Here is a 17654-nt window from a genome sequence, read left to right on the forward strand (position 1 = left end):
TCAGGCAGCAGTAGAAGCAGCAGAGTACCAGAACGATCACACCCAAGGTTAGGATCACCAGTGCATATACGACAGAATTGTCAAGGGTAAGCTCCTCTGCGACAACCATGGGCACTGTGGTTACAATGGCCTTCGGTGTGGTTTTTGGTCTGATGCCTGCGGGCCCCAAGTGATGTGGAAGGATGTCTGTGTTCGCCGTGCTCTCCTGTTTGACAACTGAGGTGGTCCGCATGGTGGTCAGGGGGTCCGTGGTAGTCCGCGGGGTCTCTGCGGTGGTTACTGTAGTCTCTGCTGTGACAACTGTGAGCACCGTGGTCTGGCTGGTTGTCTACATCTTGTAACGGATCATCCTGTAACAAAAGCTCACATGTCAGAGACGAGGGTGGGCAGGAGTGGCCTCCTCCCGAGTGTGTCCCCAGGGACTCCATGCCAGGCCTCCCCGCCTGCCTGCCCCAGTGGCCTCAGGTTTCCCCACCTGCAGAGAGCACAGAGCACCAGGAGGCTGGGCTGGACCCTGAGGCACCCTGGCAGCCCTGAGCCACAGATGGCCCCACTAGCCCTGCTCAGAGACTGGGCCCCGCAGCCCGACAAGGGATCAGGGCCCCTGTGCTGTGACAAGGCCAGTCCTCCCCGTGTGCCTCAGCTGACGGCGGCGTGGCCCTGCCCTGAGCCAAGTGGTCTGCTTTCCCAGGTCCAGGGAGCGAGTGGGGAGCACATCTGAGCCCTGGGGATGGGGTGGCTGAGGGGAGGCAGGGTCGGGCCCGTGGGGCTGCGGGGAACTGTGGCTCCTCCTGAGTCCCCCGGGCATGTGCCTGCCAAGGGCGGAATCCGGCGGGGGGGGGGGGGGGTGTCTCTGAGGGGCAGGTGCGGGCACCATGCAGACTCGGTCAGGGGCCTGTTGGCGCTGCCGGGACCCTCCCGGGCCGGCACTGGACGCTTTGTGGTGGCAATAGGGCACGGCTGCCCCTCCTCCCAGGCACGGTCTTCCCCACTGATGCTGTCGCCCACGTCCCGCTGCCCTACCCCCGTGCCCACATGACCTGCCGCTCCGAGGAGCGGGCACCTGGAGCGGCACCTTCCTTTCCATGGGCCTGTCCCTGAGCAGAGCCCCCGGCCCTCCACGCAGTCCTGGGACTGCCCCCCGCGGCAGGACAGCAGGGGCCTTCAGAGATCAGGACAGGTGGCTCAGAGGGACAGCCGAGGAGCATGAGAAAGCCGCAGAGGCGGGGAGGCTGAGGCCCTCTGCCAAACGACCGGGGGTGCCCCACACAGGCCTGGGCTCGGGGCCGTCAGCAGCTGCCCACACACCCTGGAAACACACCCGGGCTGCACAGGCCCACGGCTGGCCCCCCCACAGACCTCTGCCTGGGGCCTGGGCCTGCAGTGCCCCAGTGTCCCCCAGGTCCTGGACTCGGCCCCTCACACACAGCGCCCAGCCGGGATGTAGGGTGGGGCCCCGAGCTCCCCGGCACTAGCCTGGGCCAGGGCAGGTGGCCGGGGGGCAAGCAGGTGTCACAGCCTCAGCACCACCTCTAGAGTCTGCTCGGAGCTCTGACCGTCCCCTTCCTGTGCCCCCAGGACCCTTGGTTCACAGAGTGTCTGCAGGGCCTACACAGGGGGTGTGCGTGGGGAGCTCTTGTGGGGCGCTCCAGTGCAGCTCCAGCCTGTGTGTGGGGACAGCTTGCTGACAAAGCGCTGAGGGCCCTGGGCGGCCTGCACCAACCACTCCCCCAGGTCCTGGGTCGTGAGCCCTGCTGACTCCCTGGGTGTGTGCTCCTGCAGCGTGGCCCTCTGAACAGCCCAGGAGGGAGGCTGAGCCCCACCAGGGCACTCACACAGAAAATCGCAGTGATCTTGAGATTGCTTTCATAGGTCTTGCCATTGTCCAGGCTGTAATCACTCTGGAGCGCCCTAAGATACAGAAAGGTCAGGTGGTGAACTCACCTGGATAGGCGAGTTACCCTTGTACATGGCTTAAACTAGAGCCACAGTTCTTCTCAGTACATTACCCTTGTACGTGGCTAAAACTAGAGCCACAGTTCTTCCCAGTATAATGAGTTTGATCCACAGGTATTGGGGCCACCAGGGAGCACACGGCCTGGCTCGGGGGGCTGAACCTATGCATTGCAAGGTCAACCTCTAGGTGAAGGCTGAGCAGGCATGAGGAGCGCTGATGGGGTCAGAGGTCTTCACTGTCATGGGCCAAGTGCCCAGGAAGGGCGGCTTGGTGTCCCCATCCTGCCGCTTCTCTATTTATAGAGTATGCTGTTTATCTTTGAAAGGCTGCCTGGAGCAAAGGTACAGCCCTGGGGCACCTTCTCCCAAATTCTATCCTCCTTAGGAACATCTGGGTCATAGGGAATCTCTGATCACCTCTGGGGAAACACCTCCGGCAGAAGCTGCGCCTGCCAGGGCCCTCCCACAAATAGACACATGCTGACCTCAGCACCCACGTTCTGTACATCTCAGGATGGTAAAAAGAAAATAAAAAATTGCTCATCTGTTCACAACCTTGGGCACTTACTCTCCATCCTTCTGAAATTCGTGTCTTGGGCAAAATATATTGTTTTGAATTATACGGTAGGGTTTTTTTTCTAAAAGAGAATCAGGAGGGAACACTCTCAGGGGGTGCAGCCGTCCCCCTCCTCCCCTCCTGCCAGCTCCTGGGAGCAGAGCTCACTCTCCCGCACACACCGGCTCTCTTCCTGCCTTCCCCGCCCCCTGCACACCAGGCCTGGGGAAGTGCTCCGGTTGGAAGGGAAAGGACAGCCAAGGGCCACTCCCAAGGACCTCGCCTGGGAGGGCCTGGAGGGAGAGGGACCGAGACATAAGCAAGAACAAAAGAATCGCAGAGTGACAAGTGCTGCCACAGCAAGAAGCCCTGGTAGGCCCTGAGAGGGGAAGGGGAGGCCGACCCCACGAAGACGTTGACCTGCAATGATGTGCTGGCCGCAGGCAGCTCTGCCTTGACCAGAGGGCCCTGAACACCATGTACTGGGGTCCAACGGCCGCGGGGGGGGCTAACTGGGGGAGCTGGGCAGCACACACAGGGGCCCCAGCCCCGCCTCTGGGGAGGCTACATCTGCCTGCCGCTCGTGGCTTCCTCAGGCCACCCGGCCAGCACGCGGGGCACCCGTGGGGAGCGGCTCCCAGTTGCCTGCTCACATAGGCCATGTGGCTCAGGTCACTCAATGCCACCCAGGCCCCATGTCACAGGAGAGAAAAGACGGCCGAGAGCAGGATCCCCATGTGGTGGAAGTCACCCCGGGACATGGGCCTGTGCCAGGATCCCGGGGCCAGGGCCTGGCAGCTGGCGCCCTCTCTCAACCCTGGGACCGTGCAGACCCTCCTGGGAAGCCCCGTGCACCTGGCCCCAAGGGAGCCCCGGGCCTGGGGTCCTTACTGCTCAGGCAGGAGGGGCACGCAGCTCTGGGGCACAGGTGGCAGTCAGAGCCCCCTGGCAGGGGTGAAGCCCTGCTCCAGGAGGCTGTGGTGCTGCTGGGGGCTGAGGACCGCCCAGCTTCGGGTCCAGGTGGCCAGGTTCCCAGCAGGGGGCCCTGGCACTGCGCACACAGCCCTATGCTCACCATGTCCACAGTGAGGGAACAGTAGGGCTCCGGAGGCCTGGTGGCTGGGGAAGGGCAGCCCGGGGGGAGGCAGCCCCAGGGGAGGGGGCAGGTGTCACGTGGAGGCACCAAGGGGGCTGCTTACCATAGACACTGTTGTCTTTCAACTTATATCTGCAAAGAATTTCATCCTTCCTGCTTTGATAGGAACTGGGTATTCTGTACCGAACACGGTAGTCTTCTGAAAAGGCAACATTCAAGGGTACGTGTGACACAGGGCTGAGGTTGCCTTCCCTCGGTCTGCAGGAATAGCAGGTCACCCCAAGCCCCATCCCCAGGGACTTCAAATGAAGAAGCAACCCTGTCAAACCAACGTGAGGGACGCTGCGGGTCCCGATCCTCTCCCGCTGTCCCTGAGGGTCCACTGAGTGCTCAGGGCCCTGCGCTCTCAGGAGGCTCCGCGTCTCCATCTCCGCTTTATCTCCTACCTAGGGGCATGCCAGCCCTGCGCTTCTCTGCCCAGTGCCCACAGACTTCCTGAGGGGTGCAGGCAGGGTGCTCCGTGGGGTCTCCCACAGGAACGAGAGAAGAACCAGGACCTCGGGGCTGCAGACAGCCCTGTCCCAGGCCTGAGCAGCTCTCCGGACCTGGTGCCTAAATGGCTTTCTGATGCCTGGGGTTTCCTCCTTTTCCTGTCTCCCTCTCTGCCTGGCAGGCTGGAGACCCCAGGGCAGGGAGGCAAGGAGCCCAGGACCCCCCAGAGGAATCCCCTGGGGACAGAGAAGTCCTGTCTCTGCCGCGGTTCTGGAAGTCTGCCGAGGATTACGCTTCCCCTGTCCCCCGCCCCCCAGGCTGCAAGGACCCTCACCCCCCCCACCCAGGGTTAGGAAAGTGCTTCCCCTCCACATGGACACACGACATACTGGGGTCGCCAGCAGCCCCTGGGGCTGAAGCCAACAGCAGGGAGGCCAGACAGGGCCGCTTAGGGCCTGGCCCAGAGCCAGCAGGTGACGGAGGGGTTTCCGGGGAGCCCTGGGCAGTCAGCCCCCACCTCAGCCGCCGCTCCCAGCCAGCCCAGTACGTCCCCGCGGTTCACTCCACCCTCGCTCAGTGACTCTCAAGGCCGCACAGCAGCAGGGCCTTGCAGGGCTGCCCGCCTCCGGGCTTTGTGCCGCCTGTGGACCAGGGCGGGGTTCCGAGTTGTCTGCCTGCTGCCCGGACTTCAGGCCTTCCCCCCCATTCCAAGCTCAGGGGTGAACGTTGCAGTCTGTGTACGTGTCCTAAGGACCCAGAGTAGCGGCTTCTGGGACCACGGGAACACCTGCCATCCCAGGGTCTGTGTTGTTTGGCTTCAGCCTGGGGGCTCCCTGGGGGCCAGCGCCCCCCTTAGGCAGCCCCCTCCCCGCAGCCCATCACACGGGGTCTGCTGTGACACAGCCGTCCTGCGCCCTGCTCATGGTGCCAGCTGGCCCCCAACGGCCACTGAGGGAACCGGCCGTGCAGGCTGGGCTGGATGTCCCTCAGGGACACGTCCTGTCCCCCACGCGGAGCCCACACCGCGCCGCTGCTCTGAGCCTGACGGTGCCAGGCTGCATGCTCACTGCTCACCCATCAGGCCCCTGCCCCGCGACACAGGCCCTGTCAGGCCACGGAGCACCTGGGTTTGTCCCCTGTGAACCCTCTGGCCCGCCCAGCTAGGCCACCTGGGCACGCCTGCTGCCTCCGGCCCACAGAAGCCTCATTTACAAGCTGCATTCCGGCACGTTCTCTCCCTGCAAGGCCAACAGGCACGCTCACACCCCGTGTGCTTAGACGTGGGCAGAGAGGGGAAATTGGGCGGTGGCGTGTGGGGACGCCGGGCTCCAGAGCAGGAAACAGGGCAGAGGCTTCCCGCCCAGCGAGCGGGCACGAGGGAGCAGACGTGGGCAGCTCCGTGCCAGCCTGAGGCGTGGACCACGGCGTGCAGCCCAAACTGCACCACCCAGTAGCTGAGCATCTCCCGTGGGCCCACGTCCACTTCCCTTCATCTTCCAGGTCCCACGAGCTCGGCGTCACTCGCCCAGTTACGGGGACGGAGCCGAGGCCAAGAGAGGGCAGGTGGCTTCCCCTGCACTCTGGGCAGGATCTCGGGGGCCCAGTGCAGCTCCCACCTGCGCCCCCCGTGCCCCTGTTCCAGGTATGAGCTGCTCCCCCGAAGCTCTTTAGGGAGGAGCCCCCTCTGATCCCCGACAGGGTCCTCAGCTCCACAGCCAGGGAGTCCTGAGCCACAGTGCCCTGAGGGGACCTGGCTACTGGCAGCCTCCTGGGGAAGGTGGGCCAGTGTGCTTGTGGCAGCTTGTGGCAGCATGTGACGGGGGAGGTGGGGGGTGGCCGCTGAGGGCAGGGCTGCCGACGGCCTGGGACACCCAGGGCCTGTGCCCCTCGGGGAGCTCGCACCCTGCCCACCGTCTGCCCGGGTGCCTCCTTCCTACGGTGTGTGACCCGCGGCCCTTGGGGCCCTGCACAGTCGTCACCCCAGCTCTGCAGCCGCGCCATCTGTGCCCAGGCAGTGCCGCTTTCACGGGGTCCTGTCACTGGGAAGACTCGGTGCACGGAAGGAAGGCAGGGTGAGGTTCCAGATTTTGAGCAGAAGGGATGCGGTGGTCAAGGGATTCCCTCTGCGTGGGGGCTGCTCCTGCCCCCGCAGCCTCCCCAGTTCTCCACTAGGAATGGGCCCAGGAAGACAGCGAAGCCCAGGACGGACCCTCACGGCCCGTGGGAGCCGGATCCCCCGGGGCTGCTGCACTGCTCGGTGGCTCGAGGGCCCGTGGCCCCGGCAGGGAGGCTGACCCCCCAGGATGAGAGCTTTCTCTTGGGGGAGGAGGCGCCTGGGGAGAGGAGCTGCAGAGGCGCGCAGTTCCCCGAGGAGGCCGCAGGCAGCGGAGCAGTGGGGACGGCAACCTGCCCACCAGGCCCCCGACGAGGGCCCCGAGGGGAGTGACCGCCCTGGGTGGACCCGGGGGCTGCTCGGCCCTGTCCTCAGAGCCTGAGCCACAGGGTGTTTGCCGCCTGCCATAGCCACAGGTGGGAGACAGTCGGGACACCAAGCAGAGACGCGGATGAAGGACGTGAGCTCCATCTGCATGACGGAACGTGTGCAACAGCCGCAGGAGGGTGCGTCCCTCACAATCCCGTTCATGGACGGACAGCCCTGAGAAGCAGGCTGGGACAGCTGCGTGCACATCCGTCATCACTGCCTCTGGGAGGATCTGTGGTCCGCAGCAGGGCTGCGCCTCGGGGAGCCTCCTCACGGGGCAGTGGAGGGACAGCAGCTGAGCACACTGGCTGCAGGGGTGTCCCCGACCCCACAGCGGGGCCTGCGTCCCCCCTGCAGGTTCCTCCTGCCCTCACAGCCTGCACCCGCTCCACCCCTAGGGTCCCCCGCCGCCCTCGGGACCTGCCCACTGGATCTCAGAGGAGAGCCTCCTCTGCCCCGTGTCCTCCTAGGTGCCGCCCCGGATGGGCCCTGCTGCTGGGCTGCTTGACACCCTCGCTCGGGGCCAGTCCCCTGCAGGACAAGGAGGGACTGGGTGCCAGCGACTTCCGGCCTCAGGGAGGGAGAAAGCCCAAGCACACCCCGCACACGCCCAGGGGGAGGACTCTCCCAGCCACTGAATCCAATGCATCAACCAAACACAATGCTCATCCCACAGGAGCCCGTTAAAGACGTGGTTTTACACAGCGAACTAGCCTATGGAGGGACAATCAGGACTTCTGCCTTCAGGTGGCAGGAGAAAAACATGTTGAATGATGCTTTAGTGTTGATTTTTTGGAAGCCACTGTAACAGTCTGTGTTTTCATGGGGGTTGGAGTCACACACGTGGGCTCTACTTTGACAGAACTCATGAAATGATACACTTACTTTTGTCATATTTTGGAAAAATAACTCAATATACATTGGTCCCTAGTTCAAATACACAGATGAAGGGTGTGGTGAAGTGCACTGATACCTATAATCTACTTTGAAACGAAACAAAATTAAGGATGGACTGATGGAGAGAGGTGGAATGAGAGAGAGAGCTAGTGCCCTGGACACATCAATGACAAAAAACCTGGTCAGATAGTAAATATTAGCTGCACAATCCAGGTAGTGGGTCAGGGGTGTCCGCTGTACACTTGCTTCTGCTTTGCTGTAGGCTTGGAAATTCCTTCACAAAAGGCTTGGAAAATATCAAGAACCGAAGAATAAAAATACAGGGCAAGTCCCCAGGTGGGCACACGAGCACATGCACACGCACCACGTCATTCTGTCTCTAACACTGACTCTCTTACCTTTTAAACACACGAAGTAAGTCGTCTCACTTGTAACTTTTGTACAGGAATTTCCCACGAGCTGGAGAAGAGAAGGGTGGCAGGTCAGAGACAGGGAGGGGGTGGTGTGAAAGGAGCCGCCCTCCCCTCCTTCTCATACTGAGCCTGCGCTCACTGAGTTAAGCATGCGGTTCAGAGACAGGAACCGCTCTGCCTCGTACACTTGAGATGGTGTCTGAACAATATTCCTCAGCTACAAAGGAGACGAGGTGAGGTGGGCCACAGCCAGAGGGTAAGTAAGAAATCCACATCCCAACAGACAGGTTCTCGTCTCATGCGGTGTTAGATTCCGAGGGCCAGCCCCCACCCTTAGGAAAGTTGGAAATCCCTTCCACCTGCACCTCTGCTGTGTAGGCCTTAAAAGTGTGTTATTCATTTCCAGAGTGGCTATCTGTAGCCAACAGGGGCGGGTTAGCATCATCGGGCAACCCTGGGAATAATGCCGTTGAGAGCTTTTCTCATCTAGGCTTACAGGGGGCACCTGGTTACCTGCTCCAAATTACCTCCTCTTTCTTATAGTCCTTGTAAGCCACAAAATACAGTGTGCTCTTCATCCTCACAGCCTTGTTGACCTGAGAGAAATAAGGCTTTCACTATAAAATACCCGAGTACATGCAGTGAAATGCTAGTAATTATGGGCTGGACTCACTTCGAAATTAATCATTGGTAGTGACGTGGATGGTATCGGAGCCGTGGTCACAGTAATAATCAGGTTGGAAGTACTTGGGCCTGCAGAGGCGGCAGGGGGCATCCTGATCAGCGAGGCCCCCGGGGCGACCCCACAGGCTGCCCCGCCCCCCAGTCCTGTAGCCCAGAGGCCGCCCCAGGAGCCCGCCAGCAGGACGCCCGGAGGGTCAGGAGGCTGCAGCCAGGACTTGCGTGACCCGGGGCAACACTCAGCCCTTCCCTGGCCCTGCCTCCTGAACCGGCGCCTGACAAGACGTGCAACCGTGGCCCGCACGGTGACCCCAGCCATGTCCCTGGACAGGCGTCAGCCTCTCAGGTGAGCAAAGGGACAGACAGCCAGACTCGACTGTACCAGATGCCCGCAGTGCAGTGGGAAGCCCGGCCCTGGCTCCGGCTCCGGCTTGGGGCAGCACCTGCGGGAAGTCCTGCCGGGTCTGCAGGCCCAGGGGTCCACTCCTTTCCCCACCTTTCCCCACCAGGTCCTCCTTTCCTGGCAAGGGCTGCCACCCCACAGTCCAGATGAACACGGTTCTGGGCAGAGCGCGGCCTCGTCCAGTGTTGGAGACACAGTCATGGGACGACGTGTGCCAAAGGGAAGGGACTGAAGGGAAAAGGGACCAGGGCCAGAGATGTGATCACATAGTGTGGGCAGCAAGAGGGAAACCCAGCACTTTTTTTCAAAAACTGGAATTTTGTCTGCTCCAGGTTCCCCAGCTCTTCCTTTCTTGGCGAGGCAGCCAAGGGTAGGTCACGCACCTCACGGTTACCAAGAACTGAGGAGGTACGTGCCCAGTCCCAGGGCGTTCTGGGGGGGGGTGGGGGGTTTCCATCCTTGCTGCACAGAGGAGAAAGCCGGGGCCCAGAGAGGACAGCACCCTGCTCCGTGGCTCAGTGCCAGGAAGGGGCCCATGAGGGCCGCCTCAGACCTCGCTGGCCTGGGCCTGGCTCTGTCCCCGCACCTGCCCACAGTGAAGTCACCAGGCAGCTCACCTCCAGAGTTTACCTCTTCGATCTGCTCGTTTACCTGCAAGGAAACAAAGCGGCGTTGGGGGAGGCCAGTGAGAGGACCCAGGAATGCTGTAAGGACGCCACGAAGCACAGGCCCTCAGACCCCGGGACCTGGTACCTTTATGAATCCTTCCTGCATGTGTGTGGCTCCCGTAGGCACTATGTTCTGGAGCTCAGCAAGACCATCGCGGATTTTATTTCTGAAAAAATCAGAAAAGGGCTTGAGGTATAATTTTGGGTGATATTAAAAGCAGCCCCAAGCTGTCCTGGAGCCACTGGGGCCCCATGGAAGGGGCTCCAGGCTCCTTGTCCCCAGTGGTCCCTCTTCCTCTTTAATACCCATCTCATCCCTGGGGCCACTCCATCTCTGCCCTGTTGTCACCCTCCTGCCAGCAGCCCTGGGGGCTTCCTAGCCCCTGTGCTGTCTGGCTTCTCTGGCATCCAGAACCAAGCCCTCTTCCCAGCCTACTCTCTCTCTCAGTAGAAAGGGCTGAGACAGCACCAAGCAAAGACCCAGCTCTGGTCCCACGTTCTGCAGACCCTCCCGAGTCACACTTGTATCAGGTAACACTGTCCCCGCCCCCCCCCCCCCCCCCCGGATGCTCTCCGCATGCCAGGGCCCATTTGGGACATCGGCCACAGGCCTCCTGAACAACTAGGCAGTGGGGCACATCTGGGAAGGCCCAATCCCAGGCTGAGCCTCACTCGAGTCAAGATCCTGTGGGTTTCTCAGGAGCTGGCAGCTTTCAGGGCTCTGATCTGACCATGAGCTCTCTTCCCAGCTGTACATCCTGCCCCATCCCCAATTTCACATGCTTTCCACTCTCCGGGCACCACTGCCACTCCTGAGTCCTCACTTGTGGAGGAGGTCATTATGTTCACTCTCCAGAGAGGACTGGGAGGCCTTTTCTGAGCCCCCCCCCCACAGCTTCTCACATCTGGGCCCCGAGCCCCCCTCCTTGGAGAAGGCAGAGGTCTCCCCCTCCCCAGGAAGCAGTTCCTCCCCTAGAGCCCCCTGCCTGGCAGCCTTGCAGCTCTCTGCCACCTGCCAGTCTCCCTCCCAGCGGACTTGTTTCCTGCCACTGCAGACTCACTCAAGTCTCTCTGGCCTGGACACAAATCACACACAGGCACAGATGCACACCTCCACTAGAGCCTGGCACCCAGCCCCTACCCCGCGTGTCCTGGAGTCCGACTGTGCTGTCTCCGTGCACTGACATCGCTACTGCTGCTGCTCCTGGCTTCTCTCCATGGTGCTGAAAGGGGTGCTGGGCTGCAAGGATGGCCACATCCAGCCCTAAGGGTGCTCAACCTCATTTAGGACTTCACCCTCTGATTTGGGGTCTAGTAATGTGTGCTCTTGAAAATCTAACCTCCTTGGTACTCAGAGACTCCATACCTTCTCACCTGCAGGCTTTTGGGCAAACTGTTGTGTCCACCATGGACCCTGTGGATGTGGGTATATCATGCCTTTCTCCAGCACCCTATCCCACCTTGGTGTTCAGGACCCAGTCATGGGCTCTCCTGTCTCAGACCCACCAAGGAAGGAAGCAAGATCCCTTTCAGCTAGACCATTAACACTTCAAAGGCATTCATCCCTTCCTCCTTGGTTATGATTCTATGTCCCTGTTATCCCCCACTGTCCCAGGGCAGAAAATAAATCAGGAGAGCAGGTGTCCAACATGGATTGGTGTTCATAAGGAATCTTCATGAGTGCCCTACACTTTCCAGGGAGCCCTCACAGCCAGTCTGTTCTATGAACAAGGAAGTGTGCAGATAGAAGGGACTCGGGATAGATGCAGAAGAAGCCTTACAGGAGTGGAGATTGTCTGGCTGTGCAGGGTTGGCCTTGTTAGTGCAGCCACGGGGCAGAGAGGGCTGGTGAACTGGAGCTGGGGGTCAGGGTGCACAATGAGGGGAGTCCAGACCTGCCTAGCCTGCCCTCCAGTGGGCTTCCCAGGGAACCTCTTAGTTTCCTGGCTTTCCCCAAGGCCTGGCCCTCCAGGATCAAATAAGAACTTACTTGTCTGAGGTGAGTTTCACGAGCGCGCGGCCCTCTGTGGAGTAGGTGATGAAAGACACCCTCAGTTTTGGGCTGGGGAGGAAGCATTTGCTTGTGAGAAGCCACTGAAACAGGCTCCAAATGAAACCAAAGAAGTTCAATAAAAACGGGTTCAATGCAACCAGGCAGGGCATCTATGCCCATTTCTATGCATCCCTCCACAGTTCTTTTTTTTTTCTTTTTTTTCACAGTTCTTCTCCTCTGTGGCCCATTCTCCAAATCCCAGAAGTTCTCCTAAATTTGGTGCAAGATTCAGATGCCTGTTAGTTGTGCGGCCTTCAAGGCAGAGCACCAGAATAGCATCCTGTTCCATCTTTATACTCACAACACCCAAAAGTCACACAACAGACACAAAAACATACATAGGCATACAGATAAGGCTCATGCATGCTACATGCACAAGGAGGTAGACTCATTTAGTACTTCACCCTCTGATTTACTGTTTAGTGCTACTCGTTTAGTACTACACTCCTGCATGAGGGTCTTACAAGTGGCCTCTTTTGTACTATAAAATTCTTTGGACCTTCATCCTTTTCCCTGCTCTGTACCTTTCTTACCTTTCTCTCATCTCCAAGAGATTATTCTTGTTTGACAGCCATTCATGTACATCCCTCCCTTTTTTGCTCTTGGCCTCTGTCTTTTGGTCTCATTACCTCTTAGATAAAATGCTACTGTAGGCCTCTACCTCAGCTCCCTACTGCTCTAGCCTTTTGTTCCAAGACATTTTACTACTATTATCAGATATTTTTCCTTGGAGCACCATCTTGATCAAGTCTGTTCCCTGCTCAAGATCATCTGTAGCTCCTTTTTGCTCACAGCAGGAAATCTGAGCCTTGTGGCCAGGTACTATGGGGTCAACATGGCCTTTGCCCGAAGCTGAACTGTCCAGTCTCATCTCCCAGCAATTCCCTGGGTTAATCCTACTCTTCAGCCAAACAGACCACTCGCTCCATAAGAAGTCTCCCTGATGGTTCCTATTACCCTGTCTTTCCATCTGTCAAAGCTTAATTTGCCTCATCTTCCTGGCAGCCATCCTTGAATTAAAATTCTTCCTTTTTTTTTTTTTTTTTTAAGCTTGTCATACAAATCCTTTGTTTTTCTTACTGGTTTTCCTGTTTCCTAATCTGTGAAGTCCTCAAGGGCAGACCATATCCCCAGCATTATGGCCTGACTCTCAGGCAGGAGCCAAAGTTGCCCTGACCCAATGGAAGACTGTGATCTGATCTTCTTTCCTGTTTCAAGACACTGCCCTGGGATCTGTGCTCCTGACCCAAGGGGTGCCCATGCCCACCAAGCCAAAGAACTGTATACTCTGCCTGGCAGAGGAAAACACAAGCCTACTTTGGGTACTTCTTCACCATTTTCTCCACAAAGGTGTAAATGTCCTTCCAGGAGTCTTTTGCAGTTTCTGACCTGAAAACCAAAATGACATTGATCAGAAGGATTACGTGCCTCCATCAGGGGGGCAGTATTTCTGCCTCCCTACCTCCCACAGTCCTTTTAGCAAGCTCATCCCCAGCCCACATAGCTGATGTCTGCCACACACTCTCAGCAACCTTGCTGGGTCACCTTGGCAGTGACTATCATCAGTGTAAGCAGTGGGGAGGATGACCACACAGACCATTTTTGAGGATGAGGGACTTCTGGTGAGACTCGGATGGTTGGTCATGTTAGCTGGGGCTTCTAGGCAGGGAAGGAAGGAGAATGGAAAAGTCCCCAGTGATTCTGATACATTATTCTCTTGGCCCCTCACTTACCAACACATTAGTGGGAACCCTGTCCTCAGCCACAGAGATGTGTTACTCAGACTATTTTATTTTCTTCTTCCCCATCAGCCTGCAAAGCTGAGCCACTCTGGATACAGAAAACCTTTTCGAGCCCCACTACCACGGGAGGGGCTGGAACAGGCCCAGGATAGTCCTGTTCTGGTGTCATCATGCTTCAACTAGCAAGGAAAGTCACAGCTCCCTTCTGTCCCTACTTTCAGCTTCTCATTCCTATTGGCTTCCACTTTAGTTCCTTTATGCACAGAATCATTCTTCAAAACTTGGGTGAGGTGGTCAATCTCTGTGTTTTATCTTTCTTTTTAAAAAAATTTTTGTGGTGGATTTATGTTTGTTTCATCTCCTGGTATTCAAGGAAATCTCTGTCTAAATATTAGCAGAAGTTAAGCAGAATGGAAGACAATCCAGTGATCACACCCAACAAGGAATATTCTTTATAAAAGTAGTTTGGAAAAGTCTCAAAACAAATGGATTGCTATACACTTATATAGTAACAAACAAAACCAAAAATGCCTTCAAACAAATGTGGACTTCTGATTTATGGAGTTACATAATAATTCACAACCCAATTATCTACAACAACAACAAAAAAAATCACAAAACATACAAAGAAATAGGAAAACACTGCTCATTTACAGGAATTATATAAATTTACAGAAACCATCCCTGAAGAACCCAGGCAACACGCTTATTAGAAAAAGACAAAACAATTATTTTAAATATGTGCAGGGGTAAAAATCCAATAGTAGGTAAAAAGCCTGAAGAGACATTTTTCTGAAAAAGATATTCAAATGGTCAAGAGTAACGTGACAAGGTGCTCAATCAACATCACTAATCAGGGAAGTTTAAAACAAAATCACAGTGTGATATCACCTTAAATCTATTAAAATAGCTATCATTAGAAAGACCAGAGATAACAAGCACTGGTGGTGATGTTGAGAAAATCTCCCTGATAAAGAGAAGCAAATTGGGATAATGTAATCAGGATGAGTTAACCCTCTGGTATCATTCAGACAGCAATCCAATTCTTTGTACAATTAAAAAAGCTGTATGTTATAAATTGAATCTTTATGAGAACATAAATCTGCTCTAGAAGTGATTCAAAGCCCACTTATCTTTTTTCCCCCAAACAATCTCAAGAGAGTAGAGAACTGAGCACTATTGATTCCAGGGCAGAGCTCGAATACTTGTTATCACTGTGTCTTGACATTAGAGTTACAGAATATACCACACTCAGTACTGCATGGATATGCCCTTAAGTATCATCAAAGTTTTAATTGGAATACCATATTTGAGATTACACATAAAATCACTATTCTTGCTTCACTTATGCAAATAATCAAACCAGTTTAATGAGACTAGAGTGATTTTGCAAACAACTTAGTCTTACTGTGATTATTTTTGCTAGAAATTGGGGCAATTGTAGAAAGAAAAATTCAAACTCAGTAGAGAATCATAACACACTCTTATGGATATCAGAATCTAGACCTTTTCATTGTTTTTGAGGTGGTGTTATCTACTTACTTGTAAAATGGATCCTAATTTCTTCCATTTTCCTCCAATATCTGTCTACAACTCTCCAAACTAAAGTTTTTTTTTTATTTTCTTTCACCCTTTTGTTTTGAAATTACAAAGATCAAAAACTGTCCTTTTCTAAAGCCCCGTAAACTGAGCTGAATAACTTGATATAAACCTCACAGAAATCAACACAATGGCTCAAACACAAATAAGTCACTCAGAATAATCACTTAAACGCCCCATGACATCACCAGAGACATTCAAATTATACAAGATGCTTTGAGCCCACATCTAGAAGCCTAATGTCTGGAAATCTTCTCAACTGGCTGCTCTCTGGACCCAGAACCATAAGCCAGAACCATGGCTCCAAACATAAGCCATTTTCTTTTGTTTCCATAGAAATGCCTCTTCTTAAATACCCGACTACTCACACAGTGTAAGTCTAACTTTTGAGTGTCCATCTGCAAAACTATCACTGAGAACGAGACATCATTGTTTAACAGAACTGACCTATTCTCATTACTAAGAGATCGGTTGAATGAATTGTAACGAACTACCAACTCAACTTCTAGACTGACTCTTTTGGAGAAATTTCAAAAATGATGAAGAACATACTTCAATCTCTTGCTATTATCCTCCTGATAGCATGGTAGTCTCCCTGGTGTGCTGTATTCTCTCAAGGGTCTTAAATATATGTCCACAAACATTATCAGTATATCAGATGGTCTCACTGCACTTAGAGAAACAGGAAAAAAGATGAATAGATGAACAGCAAAAATGATTCTTTTAATGTGTCTGACTTCATTACCTTTGAGTTTCACAACAAGAGACGAACAGCTTAACCCTAATGGTAACCAAGAGCGGCACTAATACCCAATTTTAGGTTAGTCTGTCTTGTGTGAGAGGATGACCAAGAAGGGGGAATTATTAAATATTTACACAAAGAGCCATTGGACTGAGGAGGTTCTAATGCTTTGAAAGCCTGCATATGCACCAATTACAAATAGCCAATTAAGCTTTCCCAATTAAGGTAACTGCTTAAACTATAATCATTCAAATAAGTTATTTGATTTGTTTCCACGTCTTCTCTATATAAACCTTGACACTGATCCTGTCAGTGGAGTATTCCTAACAACTGAGGTTTCTGTGTTTCCTAATTCAAATCCATGTGTGCTCAAATTCTTAAAAATTATAAAGTGCTTCAGTTTATTTTTTAACACCAGGGAAAGCAGCTGTGAGCTCCTCTCCCATCCCCAATGTGCCCACAGTGACAATGTCCAGAGTTCCAATGTCCTTAGAATGAATGAATCTTGAAGCTCTGCTTCTCTCCTCCTCAGGCCCTCTTTCCACATCCATACCACACATGTGGGAGCTGCCTTGGGGTCTCTCTGCTCATTCTCCTGTCAGGGGGCACATCTGCCCTGGGCTCCTGTCAGTTTTCTCCAAGCCCCTCAGGCCTCCTGGGACATCCTAGGACCTTCTCCTTTTAATTCCACTCACGATCCTCCCCCCTTGTAATGCACCTACCCCAAGGAAACCAAAGGCTACTTCAAAAGCACAGATTTGATCCATCCCCCCTCTGATTAAAGTCTTTCTTTTGGGGCTCCCCAGGAGCCCTTGAGGTCACGAACACACTTCCTACATGGGCCTAAGTCCCCATCATGAACCTGTTCCCTTCCTTCTTCCTCCTCCTCTACCCCTCTCCCTCCTCATACTCTGGGATCATCTGAGGGTCTCACACTCCAGCCCTTACACAGGCCACTCCCTCAGCCTGGAGCTCTCTGGCCCTCAAAGGGAGTCAATCATGGGGAATGGCAAGGCTTACTAATTTCATCCAATTCAACCTAATGAATCTAATGAATAAGGTGGAAGTGAACCACTCAAGACCCTTCTGCAAGTAACAGGCTGTTTGCCTCCAAGACCACCACAGGGATTCTCAGGGACCCACCCAGCCTTGGGAGTCTTTGGAATGGGCTTTGGAGGAAGACATTCCAGGGTTTCAATTCCTGTTCCATGTCTTCCCGTCTGATGGCTTTAGGGGTCATTCCTGGCCCTGAGTGGCCTCCCTCCCTCATCTGTGATAGGAGTAATAACATTTACCTACAATGGAGAGGAAAACTCAGTGATGAAGCTGCTTTCCCCTCTTACCTTTGTCCCCAGTTTAGAACCACACTTGAGCTCCCCCATCCAATTTGTCTGGATTCTTCAAGATAGATCTAGAGCTGGCCACTCAGCACCTCCACCCCTACCCCACTGGTCCACAACACCATCATCTCCCTGGATCGCTGCACCAGGCCCAGCTCTGCTCTCCCTGAAGGGTCTGCCCTTGGGCCCTTCAACTGTAATTCTTGTAAAATAAGATCCAACTACTTATCCACCCCTGCTCAGTAACACCCACTGTACAATCTCACCATCAGCCTATCAGCCCAGCCTTCTCTGAACACCTCTTAAAATGGAACCCTTCTTGTCCCTGCCACTTCATACTCTTCTTAGGAGAGAGGAGAGAGTAATCTCCCATTGTCTAATGTTTTGCAGAAAACTAGCTTGATTGATATTGAGCAAATCACTAGCCTCAGTTTCATTACCCTATAATAGGGAATAAATTCCACTTTCCCAAGCTTTGAGGGGCTTAAGTATTCAATACATTGCTGGTATGTAGAAAGTGCTCAATATTATTTC

General features: G+C 54.8%; 1 protein-coding gene across 1 annotated transcript in view; it reads right to left on the reverse strand.

Annotated features, from left to right (window-relative positions):
• Positions 1-17654, reverse strand: part of LOC112925305 (uncharacterized) — a 25594-nt gene continuing 7940 nt past the window's right edge. The window contains exons 3-12 of the mRNA XM_072757286.1: positions 13015-13086; positions 11635-11706; positions 9730-9811; positions 9594-9627; positions 8566-8645; positions 8420-8488; positions 7878-7938; positions 3712-3807; positions 1836-1911; positions 1-350 (exon numbers count right to left, since the gene is read on the reverse strand). Coding sequence (XP_072613387.1) covers positions 329-350; positions 1836-1911; positions 3712-3807; positions 7878-7938; positions 8420-8488; positions 8566-8645; positions 9594-9627; positions 9730-9811; positions 11635-11706; positions 13015-13086 — 664 coding nt within the window. The 3' untranslated portion in view covers positions 1-328. The remainder of the gene's footprint in view (positions 351-1835; positions 1912-3711; positions 3808-7877; positions 7939-8419; positions 8489-8565; positions 8646-9593; positions 9628-9729; positions 9812-11634; positions 11707-13014; positions 13087-17654) is intronic.

The sequence above is a fragment of the Vulpes vulpes genome, chromosome 4, assembly GCF_048418805.1.
Source record: "Vulpes vulpes isolate BD-2025 chromosome 4, VulVul3, whole genome shotgun sequence".
Taxonomy (NCBI): Eukaryota; Metazoa; Chordata; class Mammalia; order Carnivora; family Canidae; genus Vulpes; species Vulpes vulpes.